The following is a 21,669-nucleotide window of genomic DNA, read 5'->3' on the forward strand; positions in this document are numbered from 1 at the left end:
TCTACCAGATTGTTTGCAAAGTGCCATTTCTTTACATTTCCCGTGCCTGGTTTTCATTTACAGTTCTACAATTTCGCCTTTTTTAGCTTCTCAAAGATTGTTTGCAAAGTGCCTTTCTCATGCAGTAGTCCACTGCAGGTTCTTTCACAAGTTGTGAGCAATCTCTGGCTTTTGTTTAAAAAAAAAAAGTTTTCTCAGCCTGGGTTTTCAGGTGAACATAGAGAACAGTCTCAGTCTATCTCACAGGATAGTGTTTCTTGGGTGTCCTTTGGACACATCCCTCATGATTTTTTTTTCTTTCTCCAAACAGTGTATTATTATATTTTCTGATATTTTCCAGTCAGTCTCTGTCATTCTAGGTTTCACAGTCTTTGTTATGCTTGTGATTCCTTTGACAAGACTTCACATGAGAAAAATTGAATGGTTCATCAAATCATTGTGGACCCAACACCAGCACCCCCTTTCATTTCAGATTCCAGTGCTGGAGTTTGTGAAAAAGGAACTGTTATTGTGGGTAACTGATGTCTCTCAACCCAGATTTTATTTATTCCTCTTCTATCTCCTGCTTAGTTTGTAACCACAGGTGCTTCAAACTTTACTTGTGGAGCTCAGTTCAAGGAGTGGAAGTGCCAAAGAAATGAAGGCCCTAGTAAAAGTTATCAAATTTTAGCAGGACCAGGACAGAACCTCATAAATGAAAGCCGCACCTGGGGTCTTACAGGAATTGATCTATCTATGGACAACTCCTTAAGTAGATCAGTTTGCTTCCACCTACAGTTAAAAAGTTCTGCTCCAGAACCCCTTGCACACAGGCCTGTAAGGCAGATGTCTTTTCATTCACAAGGACAGGAATGTTCTTTTATGTTTTTCCATCCTTTTGTCTGATAACCTGGGTTCTTCTAAAGATTCAGAAGGACTCCTCAAAGATAATTGTGGTGAACCCCCTCCCCATTTTGGCCCAGGCGCCAGCGGTTCTCTCCTTTCTTTTGAGACTGGCCAAGGACTACCACAAGCTTTCTCGCAAAATGGACTTACCCACATATGGCAGGAGTTATTTGATGCACCCCAACCTTCAACTTCTTCAATTGACTGTCTGGAAGGTAGAATTTTCGTACCTTTAGGCACTTTTTTGTGAAGACATGCAGCAGGTATTAACGAGATAAAGAAACCTGTTACTAGAAATTCACATATGGGTAAGTAGAAAAGATTGTAGCTGATGCCAAGATTAGAATCAGGATCCTTTTGAGGCTCAGACTCTTAGTTCTGCAGTATTTGTATGAGTTATCTTCTGGCCTTTCTGTTACTCTTTTCTCCGGATACACCTCCTAGCCATCTGTGCTTTTCTACCTTTATATCTCTCCCCCTTTGTATCCTACCTCAAGTTGAAACAGTTTTAGAAAGGGGGTTTACATCTGACCACCTAGAAAGCAGGATCTTGGGATCTTAATTTTGTAGAAGAAAAAAACAGTTTTATTTTTGTATCTGCTCACGAGGTTGATTTGAAGTTATCTTGCAAAGTACTGCTACTGATTGCTCTGACTTCTGCAAGAAGTGCGTCTTGAGTTGCAAGCTCTTATGGTGGTCATCCCTACTTCATTTTTCACAACGATAGGATATCTTTGAGAACAAACCCTTCCTTTATGCTTAAGGATGTTTTGGTGTTTACACTGAGCCAGACAATTCACATCCCTGTTTTCTTCCCACAACCTAACAGCAAAGAAGAAAGTGTGTTACACTGTTGGGATGTCCACAAGCAACCCAGTGAGTACATTGACAGGACAAGAATCTTCAGGTATTTTGATCAGCTGTTTATTTTCTGTGAAAGTAAGAAAAAGGGGCCATCAATATAAAAACAGACAGTTTCTAAATGGCTGCCTCTTGCTATCATTTTTGATATTTTTCACCATCACAAGGGACTTCCAGACAAACTATGGGCCACTGTACCAGAGCTATGGCTACATCTGTGGCTGTTTGGAAAAGGGTGGACTCTAGAAATATACTAAAGGCAGCAACTTGGTCATCTGTACACATCCTTACCAGGCATTACAAACTAGATTCCTTCCCTAGATCCAGAGCAGGCTTTGTTAGGAATGTCATCCAGGGGCTGCTGGATTCAGATCCTTCCTTCTCATCCCTTTCTTTCTAAGCTCAGGTATTCGTCCCATGTAGTTGAGTCTGCTGAAGAAGTAATCTAATGGTGAACATCGTACAGTTGTGTAAGTAAATTTATCATAATAGTAGATGTTTTAAAGTATCACTGTTGCATTAGATGTACCCTCACTCCATCTACTCTTTTTTGATGTTTTATGCCAGGGTGTGGGATTTTTATATTTACTGTTTCTGTCTGGCAAGGCTCTAACCTCCTTTTTCTATGGCAAGAAAGATGTAATATTCTGGTACCGTAGCTACTGACTTTACACTGCTGTCCTTGAGTTGTTCAGTGGCTAGGGTGCATGGAAGATGCCCTAAAGCTTTGCAAGCTGTCTAGCCAGTCTGATCTTTGGCCCTGTGTGTCCTATACACCTCAATTAACTGCAACAGTGATCTACTCAAACTTCTGCTGTTAAGGAAATTTTTCTTACACAACTGTATTTTATTATTGTGGACAGGCTATTTAATTATTTTATTTTTTTATATTACTATATGTGAAAGCTCAGGAAAACTTTATTTAAATAAAAGTCAGTGGTATGCTCATTTAGTCAAATTAGTTTCCTTATACTTGTTAGTTTGAATAATTCCAAGTAACACCACAAACAAATTTAGAAAACTGCATATTTCGTCAGTTTTCACCAAGGTGGCCCTTTGGACAACTGTCCTAATTAAAGTTATATATGGTATCTTTTTCCTGCATGAATGAACAAGAAAATTATGTATTCTTACTGGTTCTGAACCCTATGGGACATTAACAGCATTTGTAGTGTAGGTGGATCCCCAAAGAACAGAACAGTTTAAAATGAACATTGAGAATATTTTCTATACTTAATGTTTTTTTTTCTTTCATTTAGAAGTAAAAAATAAGAAAGATCGAAAAAAGAAAAAGAAAGTGACAAATATAATTTCTTTTGATGATGAAGAGGATGAAGAGGAAGAGCAAAACGCTGTGGAGCATGGGAAACCAAGTATCTCAAGAGAGAGCTCGTCGGAGAACTCTGATAGAGCTTTAGTGACAGTAGCCGCCTCCTCTTCACTGATTTCTACTGTTCATAGCAGCTGTGAGCCAGATAGCAAGGAACTCACTAATGAAGTGTGCAAGAATGAGAGTATTTGCTTTAATGGACATCCTGGTTATAAAATGTTGGATATGAAGAGTATCGATGATGAATATGCAGATGATGATAATGAAGATGATGGCGTTTATGGAAAAACATCACAGTGTGAAGAAATGAGAGAGGACAGAACATCTTTGGAACAGTAAGTACTTTTTAATGACAATGTTATCCAGCCAAGCTATTGTGGCCTTCTTTTGTTTATATACCTATGCAAATGAGAGTGTTGTTGCATTTAATGTTTATTTTTTATTTATTTTATTTGACATTTGTTTACCGGGAAAGTCTGACTCGGCAGGAAACCCATTTTCAGCAGAGGCCCAGGGAGAAAAGTTCTAAAAATATAGATAAGAAGAAAATATTTAACAAAAGGAAAAAAAATAACAGTAGTAGTAGAAATAAACAATATTGATAAAATGAAAGAAAATAATACATAAAATATTCTCATTTCTTAACATCTGACATTCTGTGCAGCATACTGTTTACTGTGCCTCGTATTTGTCTTTGCTAGGTCCTTCCAAATGTTTTACAGAACATGTCAGCTGGCTGTTACCATTCCCATTTGTATTTGACAACTTGCTATTGAAATCTCAGTACTCAAAATGCCAAGTGCCAGCAAGTCAAAAAAAAAAAAAACTAATGAAGAAGAGCAAATCTTGACTGTTGCTCTTCTCCACTGAACTTCTTTTTTTGTAGAGGGGCAAGCCCACCTGCATCCCCAAACCCCCTGAACTTGTATATGCTAACTCTAAGTTTACCATATCTCAGAGAAAAGGGAATCTTCCCAGAAACTGCTATCTTGGACTTAGTATATGCAAGTCCATTTTTCTGCCATTCAGTCTCTGTTTTGGGACTCACTCTAGCGGGACCCAACATTTCAGATCATTACTGTATTTTTTTTGTCCATTTTGTTACTGCATGCTAATGCTGTTTTTGTAAAACCAGCCCCTCATGAATATTAACATTTAAAATTACTCTGCAGTGCTTCATTATATTACTAATGTGAGCTCATGTTACAGTTTGGTGCTCATTTTTGGTGACGTTTTCTGCAGAATTACTTAATTTTGTTTTCATTTTAATCTATAATATTTGAATATATAATATTTTTGCATATTCGTTTACTCGACACTTTCAAAATTCAGATTGGTAGCATTCATTTTTACTGCTACGTAACAATGTCATAGCCTGTCAAAATGTTTGCATATAATAAATACCCGATTTTCCTTTTCCCAGCACTATTGCATTTTTTGTGATTATAAAAGTAGTGACTGTTTGTGGCCTGGTGGTATTGAAAAATTGCAGAGAAGTATGTTTATGACAAACTGTGTGTGTGCGTGTATATACATTTTGGTTTGCCTATCTTTATAGCATACTTAGTCTAGTCTAATGTTATGTTTCTGTAATGACTGTGATAATTTGCTCTGAAGCACCATGTAGTGAGCTTTCTGATGAGAAAGTGAATACAGTGTTTTTTTTTTTTTTTTTAAAGTAACGTTTTCACACACACACACACACACACACACACACACACACACACACACACACACACACACACACACACACTTATAGCCGTGTTATGTAGCATCTGCAGTATAACCAGGCCACAACGTTCACTGCTGTGCATGCAATGTAGCTTAATTTAAGGCGTGATATGGATTAATCTTTGCATTGTGTCCATAATTTGGATTTTGGCATGTCTGTCCCAGTTGCATATTTAAATGTTTCACCCGCTGAAGGCAGACTCTGACTTTAGCACTCCAACTTATTGTCTGATTCATTGTTGCTGAGCTTGCTGCTTAATTTTCAAGGGCTATGTCTCTTGACTTCCATGGTTTGTGATAGAAGCTCTTCAGGGGTAGATGTTTGTTTATTTTATATTTGTTGGCCGAGATAGCTTGACTGAAGAGTCCATTTTCAGAGGAGGCCTGGGCAGAAAAGCTCCATGTTTTCCTAGAAGACCCACATCATACATTTCAGTTTTCATGTTTCTTCATCTGGCACTCTGACAATCTTATTCGGTGAACACAAAGTGGCTGTCAGTTGACTGCTTAACAGATGTCTTGACCTGTGAAAGTGAAGCACATGTCATCAGGTCTGATGATTCCAGTACAAAAGGTGATCATTGATGCTTCACCCAAGATATTCCAATACCAAGTATATGAGCAGCTTTACTTCTGAACATGTTTGCTATGAGTAATCTGTGAGCAGACTAGACTTCTAGTAGCATTTCACCACTTGGGCTCATATGAGCCGGAATGTTACTCTGAATCTTGTCCCTCCAGTTATCTCATCTTCTTGAAGGTGTGAGCATTGATTACTTGTAGCAGAGCTACAGAATCAGTAGGTGGTACCCCATGAAGCATCTCACCCTCATAAGCTAAAAACGGGTATTACTCCAAGTAACTTTTTAGCCACAAATATCTAAATAACGGTACCTTTCCTGTCTTCATTTTGCAGCTGCATGTGTGTATCTCTTTTTCCTGCTGGTGCAAACTTCAGCTACACGCTACCCAGCCAGAGGCTTAGAACTATCCCAACACCTGCTTGAGACTTCTCCCGAGAGGCATCTCTAATGTATGGGAGAGATCTCTCGAATTTAAAAGTCTAGTTCCATACCCACTGTTTTGTGTAGAGGTAAGATAATCTATACTGTCTCTTTTCTACCTCCTGCTCGGGCACTGGCTCCTCCTTCAGTAGTGAGGAGACACTGTGTACTCCAAGGGTTAGTTTCCATTGCTAGGGTCTAGTCCTCCCTAATAACTTCTACTCCTACCTGCCACATAACTTGAATCACCACCCACAAGGAGAAGGTGAACCGACATAACTTCATGCAGCTTTCCTAGGGTAAAGCTGACTGGCCTTCAATGGGTCATCTGTTCCCTAGAAACTTGCAGGTAAACACTACCCCTGCCTTTTTCTGAGTGAGCGTCTCTGTCTCTTTTAGCAAATCACAAGGGTCAGATTTTTGGTTCTGGCATGTTGTCTTTGATCAGGTTTGCCAGGGATGATTCTGTAAGAAGCACATAGCTGTAAGAGTCACGGGGGCATACAGGTACCTTCACCATGATGAGATCAGGAGCTAGGTGAGGATGCATTGTGTACATTACCTCAGAGTTAAAATTGCTGCAGTAGACTGTTTAAACAACAAATTTAAATAGGTTAAATACACTTCCACAGACTGTTACCTGTTTACCCTGATGAACTTAAGCACAGTCGGTGTAAAAGCCCTATAACTGCGTTAGATAATGTGATTGAGAATGGTACAGGTGAAGACCTTAATAATGAATTAAAAATAAGAGTTAAGATGGTAGATAAAACTTGGTGCTGGGCACCCACCAGAATTAACTGCATACTTGAGTATATAAAGCATGAAGAGAAAAGAAATTGTGATTTAGTAGGAACTTCATTTTTGTTGGGCATTGTGTTGATTAGCTATGTATCTATTTTAAGTAGATCTTTTAGAATGGCATATGTATGTGTAACTTTTAGCACCAGTAATTAGACTACACACATACATGAAATGTATAAATGTGTGTGTATGTACGTATGTGTGTGTATGTACGTGTGTGTGTGTGTGCATGTATATATATATATATATATATATATATATCTATACACACACACACGTATGTATACATATATGTGTGTGTGTGTATGTATGTATGTATATATGTATGTATGGGTATACTTTCCCACAACTAAAATTCACTTTTTTGAAATGGGAAAGTACATCCCCACTTAAGCAAAAGTGCACTTTAACGAAAGTGCACTTTCGCCTAAGCTCACTAGACCGAACCTACCGCACCACAATGGAGGACATTGAAAAATGGGCTATGTCCTCCATTGTGGTACAATAGTCATGGACCTTAGGGTTAGGGCACGGGTCAAGGTAAGGGGATAACCCTACTAACTATCCCCTTACCCTAACCCTTGCCCTAACCCTAAGGTCCGTGACTATCGCACCACAGTGGAGGACATAGCCCAATTTGGAATGTCTTCTACTGTCGTGCGGTAGCCACGAACCTTAGGGTTAGGGCAAGGGTTAGGGTAAGGGGATAGCTAGTAGGGCTGTCCCCTTACCATGACCCGTGCCCTAACCCTAAGGTCCGCGACTGCTAGCCCGTTCAGTCTAGTGGGTTCGCGAAAGTGCACTTTCGCGTTAGTGTGGGTGTACTTTTGAAGTTCGAAGTAGTGAACTTTCATTCTTCAGAAGTACACCCATATATATATATATATATATATATATATATATATATCTATATATATATATATATATATATATATATATATATATATATACAGGCACACACACACACACACACACACACACACACACACACACACTCATAAGGATAGTTTTCATGTTTTCATTTGTTGTTTCTTTAGGTGTTATGTGATGCTTTTTCCTTGTATTTCAAGATTATTTAAATTGATGATGATGATAGTTGTGTGTTCAGTTTTGAAGACGTCTGTTGTATTTGGACGAAAGCACTAAAGTAAGTATTTCAAAGTTTATGGAAGGATTTCTTGCTGTGCTTTTTGGTTTGGTTTCTCTTAAATCTCAATGACAAATTTTACATTCATTTCCATATCAAATATAATCTTACACATTAGGCACCCTTGTTTAACCCTTTTGTACCTGAATCATAACTTCATTACATGTCTTTTTATAGACTGACAGTAAATCACATGGGTGTGCCAGCTAATATCAAAACTGAAAGTGTCAATTGAAAAAAAATAAATAAATAAAAGTTGCCAACAAGCATTGCGTGCACTGAGACATAAAAATAAGCATACAATTAAAACATAATGCAAGCCCCCTGTACCCCCACCCTCTGCTTAAATATTGCATCTCCTTGATAACAGAGTAAGTTACTGGTTGAAGGCCATCTTCCCCAACACCAGTATTGGTGAACTCTGACAACTCTAGATAAGCTTATCAGCTTTCCTCTTGACCAAGTTGAGCTGACGAAGGCTGTTGACCAAATCAAAATTTGACATGTTCGATGCGTCCCTTTTTATGTATATATCTGATTCTGTAATGAGTGGTTGACAAATCCCTTGGTCGACATCCAACATATGTACCACAATATGACCATTCATTATATTGTACAAAAAACAAATTGACATACAGTACATCGAAAAAAGAAACGCATTTCCTATTCTGATGCACTACCTAGAAACCAACCACATTCAACTCAAATTTGTCTGAATAGTGGTAGTGTTAGGGTAAGGGCATTTTTTTTTAAGTTAAGAGGCACATTAGGGTTACAGGCAGGATAAAGGTTAGCACACATTACTACTGTGGAGCAGGGTGGGCTCCACACACATGCAGAATCTCCCCTAACATAAACCTTATCCCTACCCTAAATATACAAGATCATGCACACACACGCATTTATCTATCCCCTTACTAACTCTTATTCTAACCCTAACCCATACACTTTCATATAGACACATACCACCGATAAATATTCCACTTACCTGTTTTGGCAAAGCCAATATCTGACTAAACATTTGTTCCATAAACATGACATTAGAAGAAAGCAACTCTGCACTTCTAGCTGTCAACCAATACACCTGTCGACCAAACACATGGAACTAGTGTGTGTGTCTGTGTGTATAATATATATGTGTGTGTGTGTGTGTGTGTGTGTGTGTGTGTGTGTGTGTGTGTGTGTGTGTGTGTGTGTGTGTGTGTGTGTATATGTATGTATATGTGTATATATATATATATATATATATATATATATATATATATGTATGTGTGTATGTGTGTGTGTGTGTATATATATATATATATATATATATATATATATGTATATATGTATATATGTATATGTGTATGTGTGTGTATATATGTCATCAGTGGTTGACTTTTGCCAACTACTGGTACAAAATAAATGATAGGGAAATGCAAGGACAGTACTGTTTTAAATAGCATTATGTGGAGAGGGGACATTGTCATTTTATCGTAGTAAAGACTGCCGTTTTTTCTTAATTAAATTATTGGAGTACATACTTTATGCTTTCAGATATTATTATTCTATATTTATTTTAAGTACTTTAACGTCAGGTTACAGTGCTGTTCCACCTCCCCCATTTGTTGTGCTTAGATTAGCTACTGAAATCACTTAACTTCATGTCCCATAACTCTTACAAGGTGGTGGGAGATTAACTGCTGCCCAAGGGAAACCCACTACTTGCTGTCTGGTGTGAGGAGGCAACTCTTTGCTCCCTTACTTCCATCCCTCTCACTTACTTAACCAGCCAGTTTAACATATCTACCGCCGCATTAAACATTGCACTGCAGCTAGTATAACTAATTCTGATCAACCTCAACACATTTCCAGTCCAGTCTAACCCTCAAGCAGTTCCTCTGATTACTAACATAACTAACCTCTTTTGATTTCCAAAACTAAACATCAACAATATATATTTCACCTACAGTGTGTTACTGTATCTTTTGACCATATTTTCCACTTTAACTGTACGGTCAGCCTAATAACTTATGAGCTCTCTCAAAACCCTCAATTCCCTACGTAAGGTACCATTATTGTGCCCCTTTTCTGTCCTCAAAAAAGCACATTTAACATGGTTGATGTTGTTCCCTATAGTTACAAGAGGATGACCCCTTACATTGCCCCTTCTCATGGCTACAGTGAACAATTGTGCCTCCTCACTGTGATGTGGCACATTTCAAATGGAGAATGATACAGGATAAGTAGACCAATCTAGTGGCCGATCTTCACATAATTGTCTTGGAGATGAGCACTGCAGACCTTCCAGGATGGCCTTCCACAGGGCATGCACTCTGTGCACTTGTAAAAGATGCCAGTAGTGTGATACATCAACTAACAGAGGTAAGGATACTATATCTTAACCCTCTGCCAAGAAGCCATGAGAGTGTGGCGATGGAAGATGTCTTTGTGCACTTTCTTGTAACAAAGAACATTTTGAGATGGGCAGACTACCTTGCGGACAGGCTCAGCAGATTCATTTAGATTTCTCGATTGGTTCCCTCAGATATCCTATTTCACGCTGCAGTAATTCAGTACACTAGGATGCCCTGCCAAGGGCGGCCCAATGTCCAGCCAGTAAACCAAAACCTTAAGGTTGCTTTAAGGTACGCCGTACGTCATGCATATGCTCCTCGCATATTTCACGCTGCTGTATTCAGTACACTAGGATGCCCTGCCAAGGGCGGCCCAATGTCCAGCCAGTAAACCAAAACCTTAAGGTTGCTTTAAGGTACGCTGTACGTCATGCATACGCTCCTCGCATATTTCACGCTGCTGTATTCAATACACTAGGATGCCCTGCCAAGGGCGGCCCAATGTCCAGCCAGTAAACCAAAACCTTAAGGTTGCTTTAAGGTACGCCGTACGTCATGCATATGCTCCTCTCATAGCATAGGGCATAAAGAAAAGGACCTCTACCTTTATGATAAGGTTTTACACAATTGTTTTTCATCAGTAACACAAATAGTATTTTGGTGGTGGGGCCTGGCTGTGATCTGTTTGCATCCCCTACCAATACCAAATGCAGCAAATATTTCACTGTCATCGCCCTACAAGGACAGTCACACAGGGATGACCTGGATGGTCAGTGGATACCTGGATTTCTCTGTGCATTCCCTGTCTTCTTCTAATGATGAATTTCCTTTTGAAAGGCTTTAGTAATCTTCATGGCCCCTTTTTGGCCCAGACAGATTTGGTTCCCTTTGCTATGGCTTCCCTTCAAGAAGCAGCTGTGATGTTTGGATCCACAACTGTATTTATTTATTTTTGTATTTATTTATATTTATTTATACTTATTTCCTGGGATAGTGCACTGATCTGAATGGACTATTTGCAGGCACTGTCTGTGTGAATAGGATCATATAAGAAATGAACAAAACATATTATAGGTTTATAGGCTGATACTAGGCTATCTGCCCCAGGGCATTTACAAGCCTAGCCAGAGTGTGTTTGGCTTTCACCACCCTTCTTAGATTAGTTGACTGTGCCTTTGTATAGTAGGTCACAGAAGATAGCCCATTTAAGGTTAGTTTACCATGCCTCTGTCTAGCAGTGACACAGAAGAGATCCCAGGGATAAATTTACGATCTCCCATCCAAACGTCAAGATTCTTCTTGAAGAGGGTCATTGAGGGTCTCTGTCTGACATGGATTGGGATTTTGTTCCAGAGTGAGGGGAGCCTCTGAGATATGAATCTGTCCCTCCAGCATGTTATATTTATTTCTGTGCTGAGGTTTAAGTCACTGGAGCATGTAGTTCTGATGGATTTGGATTTCTTGAGGTGGAGCATGTCCATTAATTTTGGGTTGGACATGGCGTTATACGTCAGGCACAGATCGCCTCTGAGTAGGCGGTAAGCAACTGAGTAGAGCTGGAGTTTCTTTAGCCTAACTGCGTAGGGCATCTGTTTGAGTCCCTTGATCCTCTTGGTGAGGTACTTTTGGGGTCTTTCTAGTTGTAGCAGGTGTCTGGTAAGGTACATCCCAAATGGGGCATTGCATTAAATTATAGGCCTGATGAGTAGAGGGGCACAATGACCTTCTCTTGATCAAGATGTGAACCCCTTCATGATAAGGTGGGCTATATAGAAAGTCTTTCTAACCACTTTGGCAATGTGATTGTCAAAGGAGAGATTGCAATCTACTTGGGTCCCCAAATCCCTAATTACTTCTTCCGTAGTTGATGGATTACCACCTATGTGGTAAATTGTGGGCACTTTGTTTTTCCCAAAGGGGATGACTATGCACTTTTTGGCATTTAGCTTTAGGCCATGGCTCTGGCACCAGTTATCCGTCTCTGTGAGACCTATTTGGAGGATGCTTGTGTCAGCCGGCGAGTTGATTATGGCCCCCAGTTTGCAGTCATCTGCAAACTTTGTCAGTCATAGTCCTCCTGTGGTAGCCTGTACCTCGGAGAAATATATACCGAACAAGAGAGGCCCCAAGACTGAGCCTTGTGGGACGCCACTTGTAACTGGTTTAGAGTCTGACATGGCACCTGCAATTCTGACCATGTGGGTTCTATCCCTAAGACAGTTTGTATCCCATCTTGTGACATAGGGGTTGATATTTAAGCTGGTGAGCTTATTTATGATGCCCGAGTGGTGTATTGTGTTGAAGGCTTTTGCAAGGTCAAGGTAGGCTGTGTGGACTACCGTCCCTTCGTCTATGGCCTTGGTGACTGTTTCAAAGAAATTGACCAGGTTCAAGAGGCAACATCTGCCCTTAACAAAGCCGAATTGGGTAGGATCCAGTGTTTGGAGGTTCCCAATGTCTTTGTTTATGAGTTCCATAATGATACGATCCATAGCTTTGCAGACCAGGCTAGTTAGGCATATAGGGCGATAGTCTCCGGGGTCCGTTGTGGCACCACCTTTATGGAGTGGGACCACTGTTGCTGTACGCCATTATTTGGGTACATTTCCTGTTGTAAGGCTTAGACTGAACAGCGATTTTAAGTGAGGGTTGAGTTCTTCTTGGAGCTCATGTAAAACACAGCCCGGGACACCGTCCGGTCCCATTGATGCTGTGTTTTTTGCTTTGGAGTGGGCAGCTCTCACCTGTGCATCTGTGATGTCAGGGAGGCTACACTCTGTTGGGATAGTCATTTGCTCATTTGGGGGTGAGGGGGGGAGTTTGCACTGAACCTGTCTGCCAGGATATTGGCAATGTCTGTGGGTTCAGTGTATTTTTTGTCATTTTGCACTAACTCGGAGCATATCTGGGAGTTTCCACCCAGGTTTCTGACATAACTAAAGAAAGCCTTGTGATTATCTTTAGCGACTTGTGCAATTTTTCTTTCGAAGCTAGCCTTAGATGATTTTATGAGGGATCGTAGTTTCTTGCTAGTACTGATCAGAGTTGCCTTCCCTTTCAGGGATTTTGCTCTATCATGTAGTAGCTTCCTCCTTCTGTTGTACAGCTTATTTATGGCTGGTGTCCACCAGACAAGTCTCCTGCCTTTGGCGGAGTGTGTCTTGGTTTTATTTGGGATAGCACGATCCATGCATTCATGTAGGTATCCATAGAATGTGTTTGTAAAAGGATTCTGTGGTTTGGGCCGTATTTTCCACTGGCCCTGGGGCTTTGAAGGATTCCACCTCGGTTTTCAGAAGTGGGAAGTTTGCTTTTGAGAAGTTTTTTGACCGTGGTTTCCTTTGCTGGGGGTGGGGATGGGATATGGATGTCCATAGTGATTAATTTATGGTCAGATCTTACCAATGAGGGGTATACCTCTAGTATGGAACAGAGTCCCCATGTTGGTGATGATCAGGTCCAATATGTTTTCCCCTCTTGTGGGAGTGGTGACAAGTTGTTCCATAGCATTTGAGTTTATGAAATCTAGGAACCGTTGGGCTAGGGTGTTGGGGCTTGAGTAGTGCTCCCAGTCTATGTTTGGGTAGTTAAAGTCACCCAATATAATGGTGTTTGGAGAGACCTTCATATTCTCCAGTGTCTTCAGGAAAACCGAGTGGGGTTCCCGAGTTTGGGAGGGTGGTCTGTAGCAGGCTCCAAACTGGAAGGCAGTTTTGCCCACTGTTAGTTGCACATGGATGGTCTCAGATGCTTTGTGCAGTGCCACTGGCCTGGAGGTATGGGTATCTTTGATGAATATGGATACTCTCCCTCCTCTTGTCACCCCTAGCCTGGTAGTGCTGGGGTGCTCTCGGGAACCTTGAACCAGGTTTCTGTTACTGCACAGATATCGATATTCTCCATACTGAGGAGAGCCTCAAGTACGTGCATCTTGAGGTTTAGACTTCTGGCGTTGAGCAGCATTACCCTTTAGTTTCTTTTTCCTTGTGTTCTCTAAGGAGGTGGGTTTGTCTTTTGAGCCTTGCCTAAAAGATGCACTATGGGGGTGGCAAGATCCTTGACCAGTATTCGAAAACCCAGGAGTGACAGGTGCAAGCCATCCCTAGCGAAGCAACGTGGCTTGTCAAGCATGTCATCCCAGGCTGACAGACACTGGATCCCCTTTGACTGACACCAATACTTTAGCCAATTGTTGAAATTGATCATTTTGTCTTTATACTGTGGTATCATTCTTGGTGAGGGTAAGATGCTACTCAAGGTCAGGGTCATACCAGCCTGGGCCACATGATCAGAGAGCTCCTCGGTCTCTTTTCATGTAATCCAGGGAGGTACATCTCAGGTCATTCACACCAGCATGGACAATGACGGAGTCATATTTGTACTTGATTTGGAGTGACCTGAGTGCTTGTGTTATGTGGCAGATCCTGGCACCCGACTGGCAGCTTACAGTGACCTTCTCCTTGTTCAGCCTGGTGAGAGGGATGTCAGTATGTCTGACAATAGAGTCACCTATTACAAGTGTATTAGGTGTGTTGTTTAGCCTTAAGGGCTGTGACTGTGTGGCACACTGACTTGGTGAACTATGTGATACATGGGTATTGTTGTGGGGTAGCAGTTGCTTGGATGTCTGCTTTGGAGGTCTCTGTTGTTTGGGCAGATTTTTATTTAGAGCCTCCGTATATGTTTTTGTGTGTTTGTGTTTGGTTTGCTGTTGCGATAGGTTTATGTGAGACTGGATTTGTTGTGTGTGTGATTACCTTCTCCTCCAGACTGACCGTGCCAGTACTATGTTTTGAGAGCTCAGCCTCCAGTTTGGCTATATAGTTGCATCTTGAGCTTGTTGGGAAGAGGAGAGAGTGGTCTGTGTACATAAGGCAGTTGTAATATTGCCTCAAGATTCCCATATTCACCAGCTGGACTGGAGAGTAAACCTGAAACTGACTTTTGGATATGCCAGAATAGTATAAGGAATTAATTTTTGACTTGATCAAAAAGGACCAATAGGGATCCAAGTACTTAAAGGGAGTATAAGAGGGTGTAGTGCTTTAGTTTATTAGTGCTTGCTTATTAGACACTTATCCTAGCTACTGCTGGGTTTTAGAAGGAAAATAGAGTGCTTACTTTGAGATTTGGAACAGTTCTAAGGGAAAAAGTGAAGAGCAGACTTTGTGGAGCCGGGAATAGTTTAAACCTGATTAAACGGTGCTGCGCTATGCGCAAAAACAAGAGGGTTTTCACAGATACAAGGATATTCTAAAAAATATATGTATATATTTACAGATGCAAGAACATGTAGTTCAAGAAAAAAAAAAGATGCATCTCCTCTTCCCCCCATTTGACAAGCCTCACCTGGACATTCAGGCTATCAAACTACTGGCACAATTTCATCGGTTCCTGTGATACTCCTAACGAGTAATCCAAATGTTGATTCTGTGATTGTGTGTGCAAATTTTACAAGAGCACATGGAAGAAGGTTTCAGTGTGGGATTCTCATCGGGGCTTGGATCCTTTCTCCACTCCAGTCCCCTAAGTCTATAGTTTCTCTCATACATTTGATTCTGATTGCAGTTATTATACAAATAAGGCTGAATTAGCTGCCATCTCCAGTTTTAATATTCTCTTCTTCTTTGGCAGTTTAGAAGTTTTTTAAAGCGTTTCTTAAAGGCACCTTTCTTTTCTACCCCCCCCCCCCCCCAATTAAAGATCCAACTCCATTGTGGGACTTAAACATTGTACTGGAGGCATTAAAGACCTTGTCTCTGGTAGCTGTCACTTGTGCGTGAGAGATTTCAGAGTTATATGTATTGTCCTCCATATTTAATCTTTCACAAAGAAAAGGTGTTACTCAAAACAAATCTGTCCATTATGCTTAGTTTTTTCAGAGTTTTCCCTTAACCGAACTTGGATCACATTACATACCTTTGCAAAACATTACAAAATAGACATAATCTCCAGCCCCAGGTCCAAGTCCTCCTTTGACGATGCCATTTCTCAAGAGCATCCTGTCATGATTCCTCCTATGGATGCAAGTAGCTGTGGAATCTGTCCCACAATTCATAGTAGACAGATGGGATAATATAAGATCAGAAGTTTTGTTCTTACCATAGTGCTGAATCTCAAGTATCCCCACTCCAACAACTCAACCTTCATTCCCCCTTCCAAATTTTCACATTTGCTGTTTCTACGCAGACTTGGTAGACCTACTCTGAAGCCTTTTCTTTTTCTCTGCCTAAGTCCCTATCTGTTAACCTGATTTGAGGAAACACTGGGGACAGGTGTAGGATAAGAGTAGAAAGGAGCTCAAGTGCTTGGTAGAGTATTCATTTGTCAGATCAGACACACCTTACAGTGAATATCCCATAATTCATTCTGAATACACCAGACATAATACAAATCTAGCATTATGATAATTACATAACTTCTCTTTATGTTGTACAGCTACCCTTTTCTTGGAACATTTCTTCTGGGAACTCCACCGAATAGGCCAAATAATTTGGTCAGACTTTTCTTGTAACCAAAAACAAACATTTATGCACACACACACATGTATGTATGAACACACACACACACCTGTTGTCAGGGGAGGCCTGAGCGCTGGGCAGTATACTTGAAGTACTTGACCATAAGAGTGTACAGCAAAGAAACACTGCTGTTTTGGACTTTGACCATTCCCTGTCAAACTTCAATAAAATTCACATTGTACAGCTGGAGAACAAAGCTATAACTACTGGCTTCCTAGGATTTGGTTCATGTGACTGTCTGCATGGTGTCTTTATTGCTGTCTTACCTACAGAAACTGCAGACACATCACACACACACACATACACTAACTTTAAAGAGGGACTAGTAATGCCTTTTCATTGCCACTACCCCGATGTTCATCGTGTTTCACTGTTGCAGTCATTACACTTGGGTTATCCTGCTGGCAGGCTACCCGCAGTCAGCCTGAATTCCAAAGTCCTGGTCCGGCGTCGGTTGCTGTCGCCTCTTCCCTGACGTCAGTGCGCCAGGGGTATATAAGATGCAGCCGACGCCATTTTCTTTTTTTTTTTCTTGCCGCGCGGAGCCTGAAGCAAAAGCAGTTCTCAAGTGCTGGTCAGCCGACTCCTGAGATTTTCGAAATTGAATTTCAGAACCGAAGTCTTCAATAAAGCTAAGTACCCTGTTGGGGAAACTTTTTCTTGCTCCAGAGCGATGTCAGTAAAAGTTAACAATTGTATTTCTTGTGGGAAGCAAATACCTCATAAGGATTTTCACTCTTACTGTATTCCTTGCCTAGGCCCTGACCATGACGTTGCTAGTTGTCGGTTTTGTGCTAGATTCAACCAATGCACTATTAAGCATCGGTTTGATTTTGCTTTACATTACTTTGGCCGAAGGTTTAACTACATAATGCCGTTGGAACAACCGACCGGAATTCATAATAAAACGCAAAGACAAAGAAAAGGACAGGCATCCGAGGTCCAAAACCGCCGACGAAGCCTCTTCTAGGCCAGTCGCCAGTTCTCAGTGAGGCGCTTTCGCAGCCCCTGACACCCGCTACCTCAGAGCCACAGGTTGCCTCCGACTCCCACGTGGAGACAACTAGGCATCTGGAAACTCAAGGTATTGGGCCTACGGAAACTATTCCCTCAGATGGGTCCGGAGCCGCTGAGCAGGCATCGGCTTCTGAGGGTGTTTTTAGACCTACACAGCTTACTATCAAGTCCACTTCAGCAGCCAAGGCAAAGTCTAAAACACCATTAAAGACAAAGAACCAAGTACATCATTTTCCTGGACAGTCATCCATGCCAAAGAAACAGATGCTTAAAATGGCCGAGGACCTAATTACTTTGATCAGGGGTTCCCACCCCCCCCCCCCTGATAAAAGGCCTAGGCAAGACACTGACTATGAATCCTCTGACCCGGTTTCTATTTCCTCTGATTCCTCTTCAGAACAGGGATATTTTCTTCCTCCCTATGAGGACTCTGATGCTGAATAATCTATCCCTTCAGCCTCTCCTCCTGAGGATTACTCCTTTGGGGAAACCCTGCACACCATGAGGGAGCATTTCCATTGGGAGAGCCAGGATTTTTCAGAATCCAAGAAAAGGCTCAGAGACTTCCTTTTACTGTCTCAGCACAGGCACCTTGCTATCCCCCTGTACTAGATATTGCTGATGATGTTTTTTCTGAATCCAGTTTGTCTCTTGATTCTTTACCTCCTGCACCAGTCAAGCCAGATGGGTACTACAGGGTCCCAGACTCTCATAAATTTCTTTATAGAAACCCTGCTGCTGACCCAGAAACAATTTCTCAGGATCACAAAGGGGTCAAGGCTTCCACTGCAAAAAACCCTGTTCCTTCTGACAGGGATTGTAGAGCACTGAATAGATGGGGGGAAAAAGTTTACACTTCTGTACTTTAGCTGTAAGGGCTTTAAACTGCCAGTTTCACATGCTTAAATATCAACAATACCTAATGTCTTTGCTCAAACAGAAAATGCTTACAAGCTCAGAATGTCCTGACAATAAGGAAATGCAGGATTTATTGCATGCAGCTGAACAAGTGGGAAAGCATACTCTGCAATGTGGTTTTGATTCATTAGAGGCTTCTTGCAGAGCCGCAGTTACAGGCTCTGTCATTCGAAGGTATGCTTGGTTAAAAGAACAAAGTTTACCTGATCATGTTAAAGCAAAATTATTAGATGCTCCATTACAGCATGATACTTTGTTTGGTGTTAAGACAGAAGAGGTGTTAAAGAAAATGGAGGATAAAGCAAAAGCAATGCAGACAGTAAAGGATTTCTTACAGGTTCAGCCACCTAGATTTAGCAGGAGCTGGCCTTCTAAAATTGGTCCTTTCCAGTGTCAGACAGACCACAAAGAGGCAGATACAGATGCCCAAGATGCAGATCTCAGCCCCAAGGCTCATACAGACCTAAACAATTGGGTGCTTCAGCCCCCAAAGGCGGAGAAGACAAATCACAACCTTATAGGAAACAGTCCCAATGACTTTTCTCTGCAAATGCCAAGCACTTACCTTTTGGCAGCACCCTTAGGGGGAAAACTAGCACTTTTCTTACAAAATTGGCACATGATCACCCAGGACAAATGGGTACTGAATATTGTTTCTCAGGGTTACAGGTTCCACTTTCACACCCTACCAAAGTCAAAAGGTGTGCCAGACCTGCCACAAAACCAAAGGGCAGAGGCACAAAAACAAATTTCTGCTCTCATGGACATGAGAGCTATTCAAAACGTACCACAGCAAGAACAGGGGCAAGGATTTTACTCCAGACTTTTCTTGGTACCCAGAAAGGACAAAGCCTGGAGACCAATACTGGACCTGTCAATTCTAAATACTTTCCTGGATGTTCCAAAATTCAAAATGTTGACACTGCAGCAACTTCTACCCATGCTGGGAAGAAGGCTTGGCTAGTTACTTTGGACCTCAAAGAGGCATACCTGCATGTCCCAATCAGACAATCTTGCAGGAGATACCTCAGATTCATAGCTGGCTCAATGCATTATCAATTCTCTGCACTGGCCTTTGGCTTATCTACTGCGCCCAGCGTCTTCACAAAATGCCTGGCACCAGTAATTGCATTTTGCAGACAAAGAGGAATTTAAATATATCCCTACTTGGACGACTGCCTTATTCAAGCAGACAGCAAGGACATTCTCCTAAAGCATCTGGCATTTGTAAAAAGATTACTAATTTGCCTAGGGTACACAGTAAATGAAAAGAAATCAAAACCAGTGCCCTCTCAAGAGATAATATTCCTGGATGCAAGCTTAAATACAACTGCCCAAATGGCTTATCTCACACCAGACAAGCAAAGGCAACTGACTCATTACTTTCAAATGATGGCAACAAAGACCCAGCTACCTGCAAGAAAAATTCTGCAGGCTTTGGGCTTCATGGCATCCTGCATCCTGCTAATTCCATATGCAAGGAAGCTACAGTGGTACCTAAAAAGTGTTTGGACTCAACATTGCCACAGCCTAGAAACAATAATAACTCTTATTCCCTGCCTACAACAGGAGTTTTGATGGTGGGCACTGGCCTGTCACCACAACAAGGGGCAGCCTTTCACTTTACCCACAGCCAGGCAGACACTAACAACAGATGCATCGGATTATGCCTGGGGGCACACATGGCAGGAAAATGTATTCAGGGCACGTGGCCCGCAGACCAAATGCATCTTCACTTCAATCAAAAAGAGATGCTAGCTGTACAGAATGCCCTGACAGCCTTCAAGGATCTACTACATCCAGGACAACTATTACTAAAGATGGACAATACTACAGTTATGTGGTACATAAACAAGCAAGGGGGCACACATTCCTACGCCCTCTGCAGGCAAGCCATGACTTTGTGGAACACAGCACTGACCTATCAAGTACATCTGCAGGCACAATTCCTGCCAGGAAAGAAAAATACTCTGGCATACTCTGGCAGATGAACTAAGCAGAAACCTCATGGACCCTCATGAGTGGAAACTAAATCCACAGGTCTTCAGCATAACAAGGAAATGGGGATGTCCAGATATAGATCTTTTTGCCTCCCCTCACAGCTGCCAACTACAGAGATTCTGCACAAGGACTTATCACTCTCAAGCATGGAAAGTGGATGCTCTATCTTTCAGCTGGAAACCCCTAACAGTTTATGCCTTTCCACCACTGCCTCTCCTTCCCAAGGTGCTCCTAAAAGTCAGACAAGAGAAGCCAAAAATGATTCTGATTGCCCCAGACTGGCCACGCCAGCACTGGTAACTAATCCTAAAGAGCTTGTCTCAAGGCCCAGCCTGGACTTTACCTCAAATTCCTCATCTTCTGACTCAACAAAACAATCAGATCCTGCACAGCCAACTCAGAACCTTAAATCTGGCTGCATGGCAGATAATATAGCCACTCAGAACACACGTCTCTCTAAAGCTGTTATGGATGTCATTTTGGAAGCCAGGAGGCCCAGCACCAGGAAATCTTATGCAGAAAAATGGAAGAGATTCTGTGCTTGGAACCAGGCACAAGGACTTGAACCACTTGTTCCAAATATTCCCTTGATTTTACAATACCTAACTGAGATGCTGGACAAAGGCCTATCCTTCTCATCAGTTAAGATCCATGCCTCTGCCATTTCAGCTCATTACAATACAGAACCTCCTATTTTCTCTCATCCACTACTAAGACAGTACCTCAGAGGGGTAAAAAACATAAGACCCCCAAGGAGAGCACCGATACCTACATGGGACCTCAACTTTGTCTTAGAAAAGCTCACACTGCCTCCTTTTGAGCCAGCCAGTACAGCTGATATAAAATTCTTATCATGCAAAACTGCTCTGCTCCTAGCAATAACTTCAGCAAGAAGAGTCTCAGAGTTACAGGCATTAATGGCAGTGGAACCTTTTATCATTTTTCATCCGGACAGGGTTTCTCTAAGGACAAACCTAACATTTATGCCAAAGGTAGTATCCAGTGTGGCTCTTAACCAAACCATTCATTTGCCAACATTTTATCCAAATCCCCAGAATAAAGGGGAGAGACTTTTGCACTCTTTGGACATGCACAGGCAGCTACGCTTCTA

General features: G+C 41.5%; 1 protein-coding gene across 1 annotated transcript in view; it reads left to right on the top strand.

Annotated features, from left to right (window-relative positions):
- SNX29 (sorting nexin 29) overlaps window positions 1-21,669 on the top strand; it is a 3,382,132-nt gene that overhangs the window by 453,492 nt on the left and 2,906,971 nt on the right. The window contains exon 8 of the mRNA XM_044089182.1: window positions 3,006-3,411. Within this exon, the coding sequence (XP_043945117.1) occupies window positions 3,006-3,411 (406 nt within the window). The remainder of the gene's footprint in view (window positions 1-3,005; window positions 3,412-21,669) is intronic.

Source organism: Protopterus annectens, chromosome 12.part0 (assembly GCF_019279795.1).
Source record: "Protopterus annectens isolate FY-2018-M chromosome 12.part0, PAN1.0, whole genome shotgun sequence".
NCBI lineage: Eukaryota > Metazoa > Chordata > Ceratodontiformes > Protopteridae > Protopterus > Protopterus annectens.